At 52.3% G+C, this 7650-nt stretch overlaps 3 protein-coding genes across 3 annotated transcripts; 1 reads left to right on the forward strand and 2 right to left on the reverse strand.

The window, feature by feature from the left end:
* Window positions 1-550: 550 nt before the first annotated feature.
* BO85DRAFT_407755 (DUF5102 domain-containing protein) lies at window positions 551-2585 on the reverse strand. The gene is made up of 4 exons (XM_025657376.1): window positions 2369-2585; window positions 1709-2308; window positions 1435-1664; window positions 551-1376 (listed from the first exon to the last, which is right to left on the reverse strand). Exons 1-4 carry the CDS (start codon window positions 2457-2459, stop codon window positions 654-656), a joined length of 1644 nt encoding a protein of 547 aa, XP_025510546.1. The 5' UTR covers window positions 2460-2585; the 3' UTR covers window positions 551-653.
* Window positions 2586-2813: 228 nt separating this feature from the next.
* BO85DRAFT_200199 (putative nucleoporin Nsp1) lies at window positions 2814-5416 on the forward strand. Its single transcript, XM_025654523.1, has 4 exons — window positions 2814-2904; window positions 2982-4771; window positions 4834-4957; window positions 5028-5416. The coding sequence occupies exons 2-4, from the start codon at window positions 3021-3023 to the stop codon at window positions 5232-5234; spliced, it is 2082 nt and encodes a 693-aa protein (XP_025510547.1). The 5' UTR covers window positions 2814-2904; window positions 2982-3020; the 3' UTR covers window positions 5235-5416.
* A 393-nt stretch (window positions 5417-5809) lies between these two features.
* BO85DRAFT_383615 (uncharacterized protein) lies at window positions 5810-6382 on the reverse strand (the record flags this gene model as incomplete). Its single annotated transcript, XM_025656523.1, has 4 exons — window positions 5810-5849; window positions 5924-5989; window positions 6072-6137; window positions 6249-6382. The coding sequence occupies 4 exons, from the start codon at window positions 6380-6382 to the stop codon at window positions 5810-5812; spliced, it is 306 nt and encodes a 101-aa protein (XP_025510548.1).
* Window positions 6383-7650: the final 1268 nt, after the last annotated feature.

Consider the following 7650-nt stretch of genomic DNA (forward strand, 5'->3'; position numbering starts at 1 on the left):
CAGATCTCACATAAGAAGCTGCCTAGAGCTGTTTCTTACGTACCCCTGGTAGTGTATATAGGTTAGGTACCGTACTATACTATCAAGCTTCTTCTAGTACTACTGATAGTAAGTGTATGCTATAACGACAATCATACTACTCCTATGGTGGTATAGTAAGGTCATGAGCTCGCCTCGCTTCATGTTCCATTCTGGTTTACAACTGCATGCTGATAGTAGTATGACATTCTGCAGTGCAGTAATACATACATACATACATACATATATATATACCACTAAGTAGTACTCATGGTTGTGTCTGCAAAGCGACTGGACCAGTCATGATTAGCACCACTGTGACAGCAGAATTAAAGGAAAAAAAAATGTATATATAATATTTACCAATTTATACTAGAGACTGTGTTAAGTACTGGCTTAACCCGCTAACTACCTGCTATCTATCCCCAAGTGCGAGCCAATTACTAACACACACAGACACACACATGAAGATGCAGTCCATACTTTGATACTGTGGTACATTTAAGAGATAGCTGCTGAATGTAAGCATATGTATAATCATTAAATTAATAGTCATATTTATAATCGATCTATCAACATCTCATCACATCGCATCACATCACACAATCATCACAGTCGCAGACGAGGACAAAACCTCACTTCCGAACTCGTCTAGCATGACTAACCAAATTCTCTATCACGCCTTCAAACGCCTCCTTTTCACTGACGAGTCCGTCCAAGCGTTTCAACCAGTACTCTAGTACCGAGCTTGCACGTAACGTTGCCGACTCGAGTTCCTGCACATGACCGCGGAGTTCTCCGTCCGTTAGGCCGTCCAGAGCTGCATCGGTCGTTGCGCACAGGCGGTGTACGGCCGGGAGATCCAGTTCAGGTGGCGGGGAGGGTTCTCGTCGGCGAGAGGTACGGGTTCTGGATTGTTGGTTGGGGCCTGGGCTGCCGGGGCCACTTTGTGTGCTGTCGCGCTTGGCTGCTAGGCTTTGGGAGCGGGAGTGTGCGGTTGGTGGGGTGGATGAGCGACGTGTGTCGTCGAGGTTGACAGAGGGGAGAATGAGTTTCTTTTGCTTGGAGGCTGGGAGAATCTCATCGAGGTCGACGGGCACGCCAAGTGAGACAAGGAAGAGTCGCCGGATGCGGGATTTCACCCAGTTTTGGGGCTGAAGTGGGGGAGGGGCCACTAGCTGAGACCAGAGGGAGAGGGAGCGTTCAGTGCTGAAGATGGCGGTAGGGTTGGGGATCGGGTCGAGGGGCTGCAGGCTGACGGTGTCTTTGGTGCTGGGGAAGAGGCGGTCGAGGGGGTCGGAGAGGGTGGTGTGAAAGTCTGCAAGGGAGGGAATGGCGTCAAGGTCGAGGAGCGGGGGCTGGAAACAAAGTTTAGCATTTCTTGCCTTAAATGTTTATACTAGAGGGCGTGCGCACGACTGAAGGAGGTGTGGGAGGCTGCGAGGGTTGTATCTCTGCTGGATCGTCCTCGACAGCCTCCATGGGCTCTTGGAAGCCATCGTCGAAGTCGTCAAAGTCTCCAAAGTCGTCGTCTTCTTGCTCCTCGGCGAAATCGTCAAACTCATCCGCACCGGTCGTATCAACGGCTGCGGCGTCGTTTACTGACGATTCTCGGCGGGTGTGACTTCGATGGCTTGCAGGCGAATCTGAATTGGTCAATCGTCCCTGAAACTTCATGTCGTAATTTAACCGAAATCCGGCTTACCTGGTGCATCGGGGATGGTCTCGGTGTGGTCTGGCTCCGAATCAATCGGCTTTGGCTGGTGAGCAACAGGACCTTCTTCGACATCGTCCTCGTTGGATTCCACGCGGGAGAGCAGCGTCTCCGGAACAGGGGTGTCGGCCGCACTGGCCTCGAAGGACCCCGGTAAAGGGGACGGTTCATCTGAATCTGAATCCGACGCCTTCTTCACCACATCGGGCACTGCATCTGCTTTTCTTTTCTCATACGCTGGGGTGCCGGGAATATCGCCATGACTGGGTTGGTCTAAGTCGACTTTCTCAACCACTGTCCGCGGAATTGATGTCGGAGTTACAGGCCGTTCGCCGCTCGCTGAAGCGCTTCTGCTGCGTGAGCCCTCCGGGATAACTTCAATCTGGTCTGGAACGGCATCCTGGTCCCTGATTTCATAGGCAGCGGTTCCAGGCACCTCCCCATGCGATGGTTCCTCGTCGACCTTCTCCACACGGGTTAAGGGGACAGGGGAAGCGCGGCCGGATGGCGGGTGGGATTCAGGGCGTTGGTGCCCCTCGCTGGCGTCTGAAAAATGTTCGTCGTCACTGTTCGTAGCTGTAGATGAGATGTTAATTCCGAGCCATTGGATTCCCAGTGCTAGACTATGCTGCTTACTAGATTCCTGAGCCCCCGGGTCTTCCAACTCCACGCTCTTCCTCGGGGGCTCCAAGTATGGACTGGACGGACGGGAAATCCGTTCGGACATCAGGAGCAATCAATATTGGAAAATTGTATATCATGCAGACAAGGACACAGAGGCTCGTGTAAGAGACTGAGCCCGAAAAGCCAGGGGAGAATGGATATGAAACGGGGGGACGATGCTGTCCTTCTGATCGTCGGGTTCGATGTGAGTCTCGAACGTGGCCTGAGGCACCCAGAGGCTCAGGCGACATCATCCGAGGCAATAAGGCACCAAGGCAGCAGGTAGTCTGTCATAAGTGTTATGTTTTAATGCCTCAGGCATAAAGCTAGCCGCCAGCCGCGACAAGCGCGGCCCAGCAAAGAAGATCAATCGACCTCCAGTTCATAGTTCAAGACATCCACTGTCGATTGCTTTGCCTGTGTTTGGACGAGCACGGCGCGACCTTTACGCTCAGCCCGAATTGACTTTTCTGTCTCCATAGGGCATCTTATCTCCGGGCGCAGTAAGTGTTGGTTCGCTTTCACCTTCAGCTCATCTCGAATCCCGTCCCCGACTGACTGTTTTGTCTTTTTTTCCCACCTCCAGGGCAGCCCTGTTAATCCCCGTTGTTATCCACCCAACACCATGTCCAACCTCTTTTCTTTCGACTCGGCCCCTGGCGGCGCGAACAAGGGAGGTCTTTTTGGATCTGGTGCTACGAACACTGGCTCAAGCGCTGGCTCGGACACACTCTTTGGAAATGTAGGAGCTCCGACGAGCGGCACTTCTTCGCCTTCTTTGTTCGGAGGCGCAGCTGGCAGTGGAACTGGAACAGGCACTGGTACTTCGTCGCCTTTCAGTTTTGGAGCTCAGAGCAAGCCGGGAGCCACCGGTCAGACACCGTTGTTCGGCAACGCATCACAGACTCCCAACAAGTCGACCGAAGCTGGTAGCTCGGGGCAGACAGCTACGAGTGGGCTCTTTGGAAATGCCGCAAAGCCTGCAGGGGGTCTCTTTGGCAACGCTACTTCTACGCCCGGTCAAACAGGAGGTTCTTTGTTCGGCAATGCCTCGTCCACAACGCCCGCTGGTCCTCCTCCGCAGGGCGCGACTGGCCAGACGCAGACACTCTTTGGACAGGCAGCACAAAAGCCTGGCGGTCTCTTCGGAAACGCGACCTCGACTACCTCCACCACCTCATCGGCTGCCCCGTCGTCTACTACCGCTACAGCCCCTGCTACCACTACACCGTCGCTGTTCGGAAACGCCAACACAAACACCACAACTTCTACCTCCAACACTACGCAACAGCCATCATCTGGGGGTCTTTTCGGTGGGGCGAACACAGCGCAGAAACCTCTCTTTGGCACAAATCCGGCGCCTTCGACGGGAAACAGCCTCTTCGGAAACGCCAAACCAGCAACAGGCACCAATGACAGCACTCCAAACACCCTCTTTGGAAAGGCACCGGGGGCGCCATCAACGACGACGACCCCCGCCGCAGGAGGAGGAGCTGGTGCGCAGACATCTTCTCTCTTCAAGGCCCCATCATCTGGAGCTGATGCCACCAAGCCAGTCTTCCCCTCTCTGGGAACTCCGTCCTCAACCCCTCAAACCTCTACGACTCCAGCTGCCTCGTCCGCTGCGCCACAGACTTCCTCTCTCTTCCCAGCCCTAGGTGGAGCGTCCTCGTCCGCGACTCCATCATCCACACCCGCTCCCTCTGGAGGCTTGTTTGGCGGTGCTCTCGGTGGCGCTAAGTCCACAGCAACAACCGCACCGGCCACTACAGCTACCGCAGCTCCCGCGACACAACCTGCGGCAGCCACCGGCGGCCTGTTCGGTAAGCCCGCGGAGACCACCCCGTCCACACAGCCAGCCAGCACTGCTGCCGGAGCCACCTCTGCCACGACGGCCAGCGACAAGCCCACCCTGACCGCTACCTCGAGCGCCACTTCTTCGGCGACCACCGGCACAGCAGGCGCAACCGGCACAACCACCGCCGCAGGCGGAATTGGCCTTGGTGCCTCCACCGCTGGCCCTACCCCTCCTGCGCAGTCCCGCCTGAAGAACAAGACCATGGACGAGATCATCACCCGGTGGGCGACAGATCTGACCAAGTACCAGAAGGACTTCCGCGAGCAAGCAGAGAAGGTAGCAGAATGGGATCGGATGCTGGTTGAGAACGGCACCAAGGTGCAGAAGTTGTACGGCAGCACGGTTGACGCCGAGCGCGCGACCCAGGAAGTTGAGCGCCAGCTGGCGTCCGTCGAGGGCCAGCAGGAAGAGCTCAGCTCCTGGCTCGACCGGTACGAGCGTGAAGTGGACGAGATGATCTCGAAGCAAGTTGGACCGGGCGAGACTCTCCAGGGACCTGACCAGGAGCGTGAACGGACGTACGTTTATCAATAACCCTTCAATTAACCTTCGCTATGGTGCTAACAGCATGATAAAACAGATACAACATGGCCGAGAAGCTCTCCGAGCGCCTGGATGAAATGGGCAAGGATCTGACCAGCATGATTGAAGAAGTCAACGGCGCGTCCTCGACTCTCAGCAAGACGAACAAGGCTGACGAGCCGGTACGTATCCTATCCCCTTCTCGTCCAAATCCTTAAGAACTTGTGCTAATACATGGATGATGAAATATAGATCTCGCAAATCGTCCGCATCCTCAACTCCCACCTCGCGCAACTGCAAGTTATCGACCAAGGCACCAGCGAGCTTCAGGCCAAGGTCGACGCCGCACAGAAGGCCGGCCAGTCCCTCTCTTCGCGGTTCGGATATGGTCTGGGTAGCTCTACTATGGGCGGTAGTGCGGCGGATGATTTCTATCGCTCTTACATGGGACGTCGATAGAGGGTGTGGATTGGGTTTCTGGTAAACAAACGGGTACGGGATGGTTTTTCTTTTTACTAGGATTGGTTGTTAGTTTCTATTCTACGTCTTATTCTTTTTCTACTATTGTTGTTGTTGTTGTTGTTCCATGCTGTTGTTGCTGCTGTCCTGCTGCTGGTGGAGTCATGCAATGCAATGCAATCAATACAATGGAATGATATGAAATGGAATGGGAATAATGATAATCGCCCATCAATGTGTGTTTGTGTAAGCTTGTAGGATATTCCAGCTATGCTATGTATTGTCTTGTACAATGTAGAGAGGAGAGATTACATGTTTTGCGTATGTAGGTAGGTAGGTAAGACACATGTCATGTCATGTGATATCATATCAAAAAAGACATAAGGTTATGTATCCACGCTGATAGTGATCTGTCTGGTTGATCGATCCGAATTCGCTCGGTATTCCGATAATAGTAGAGTAGAGTAAAGTAGAGTAGACAGGTATGAGTAGGTAGGTAGGTATGGTAGCAAATCATCACATCATCCATATGATAGGAAACACAAAGAAGAGAAAGAGGAAAGATATTAGTTATCTTAGTTTTGCTCGCCGCCCTGGTTCTTGGTGAACTCGTCACTAATAAATATAATTGTTAGCTAGCTATACGCCCAGGTACATGACCGTATCGTAGAAAGAAACAGCGAACATACATGTGCTTATCCAGCTCATCAAGGTGCTTGCGCTGCTCGTTGAGCTTGGCCTTCAGGGCACGGAGCCTATACATCACCAGATCATTAGCTTTTCTTTCCCTGGAATAGAGTAGTATGAGGGGGGCGGGTAGGTCAGGTATATACGCACTTCTCCATCTCCTTCTCGTGAACATACAAGTTCTCCTGGGCGGCTTCGCGCTTGACGAAGGAGTCACTGTTTCAATCAGTTAGTGTTAGGTACTGGTGATGAAGATGATGTCATATGTTTCTACCGCATAGGAGAGTAGGTATTGATGACACTATGTAGAGGGTAGTATTAACGTACGCATGCTGAGAACCGCCCGGCCGGGGAGCACCAGTATCGCCAGCACCCATTCTGGGAGCGAGAGCAGAGAAGGAACGAGTAGTGGTGGTGGTGAGGAGGCGGGTAGAGGACTTGGAGATGGATTGGCGGAGCATGGTTATGGTTATGGATTTGCTTTTGCGGTGATGGATGGGATGGAAGATAAGGTAGGTAAGTTATGGATGGAAGGTCAGGTGGTTGTCAGATTCGTTGGATGGATGGATGGAAGGTTCAATGAGGAGAAAGAGAGAGTGTGAGTGGTAGTAAGACTGTCAGGTACTTAAGAGTAAGTTGTTTAATGCAACCGGGTTGGCAGGCTAAGATTACCTAAGGTGTCGAGTCCGGAGCGGATGACGTCGTTGTTGGTTGCCGGGTGGGATCATGGAGGGATCATGTGATGTGGCGAGGTGAGTCAGCGGGTGGTCTGGTCAGGTGAGTGTCAAGTGACGGACAGGGGAATGGGATGGTAGCCTAATTTGGTAGGATTATTATTATTACTACGTATTATGGGGGCGGTGTTGGGATGTTGAGATGGGAACTAAGTAAACCACTTTATCATTGATCCTTTCCATGGTATGGTTATTTTATTACTTTCTTACTCTGTTTCTGAATCTAAGTTGTGTATCCAGTTGCATTGAGAGTTGCCTCTTCATTTATCTACTGAGGATGCCAGGCAAAGGGAGCATTCCACTAAAAACAAAAATCCCTGAATGACGATGATATGCGGATTATAGGATCGCCTCCTAATGAATAGTTCAGCGCCATCATTACACAGTAATACTCCCCGAAGTTCCAGAAGCAATCCCTTGACCCATTTCAATCAATTCATCAATCAATAATCACTAATTTAGACTCCTCAAACTAGATAGATAATATACTAAGTAGACAGATAGACTGGTCCCAAGCGCCATCCGACGGTTAGCAACTTCTCGTCTTTGATTGACCCTCTTTTCCCCCTTCCAATAATGATCCGCTGCCAATCCATCTGGTTCGGCGACGGTCTGGGATCTCAGTGGTGGGCGGGACGATTGGCGGAGGTGAAATAGGGATGACGCTGGGAGGGCCCACCGAACCACACAAAGCCAGACCCGACAGGATGAGGAGAGATGAGAAGAAGAGATGGGCGTCAAGACTTGGACACTCAGGAGACCAATCTCATTCTTGGGGGTGGATAGAGAGATGGATGAATGGATGGATGGAGTTGACGGTCTATCACTGAGAGCATTGTCTGTAACGAGGATCTTCTATTGCTGTCTACAGTACGTCCTTAAGGTATGCCCATTGGATGGATGGGGTGGCATCATAGAAGACAGCCATGATGTGCAAGTTTTCTGGGATAGGCAGCGTCAGTGTACGTCGCTCAACAGACAAGGCAGGCCAGAAG

This window comes from Aspergillus piperis (genome assembly GCF_003184755.1).
Source record: "Aspergillus piperis CBS 112811 unplaced genomic scaffold BO85scaffold_30, whole genome shotgun sequence".
Lineage (NCBI taxonomy): Eukaryota > Fungi > Ascomycota > Eurotiomycetes > Eurotiales > Aspergillaceae > Aspergillus > Aspergillus piperis.

Bases quoted from the DNA above. Each gene is read 5' to 3' on its own strand.
- BO85DRAFT_200199 (XM_025654523.1), top strand. From the start codon at position 3,021: ATGTCCAACCTCTTTTCTTTCGACTCGGCCCCTGGCGGCGCGAACAAG. The intron at 4,772-4,833 runs GTACGTTTATCA...ATGATAAAACAG, and splicing joins GACCAGGAGCGTGAACGGAC to ATACAACATGGCCGAGAAGC. The intron at 4,958-5,027 runs GTACGTATCCTA...GATGAAATATAG, and splicing joins CGAACAAGGCTGACGAGCCG to ATCTCGCAAATCGTCCGCAT.
- BO85DRAFT_407755 (XM_025657376.1), bottom strand. From the start codon at position 2,459: ATGTCCGAACGGATTTCCCGTCCGTCCAGTCCATACTTGGAGCCCCCG. The intron at 2,309-2,368 runs GTAAGCAGCATA...TCTCATCTACAG, and splicing joins CCCGGGGGCTCAGGAATCTA to CTACGAACAGTGACGACGAA. The intron at 1,665-1,708 runs GTTAAATTACGA...TGACCAATTCAG, and splicing joins ACCAGGTAAGCCGGATTTCG to ATTCGCCTGCAAGCCATCGA.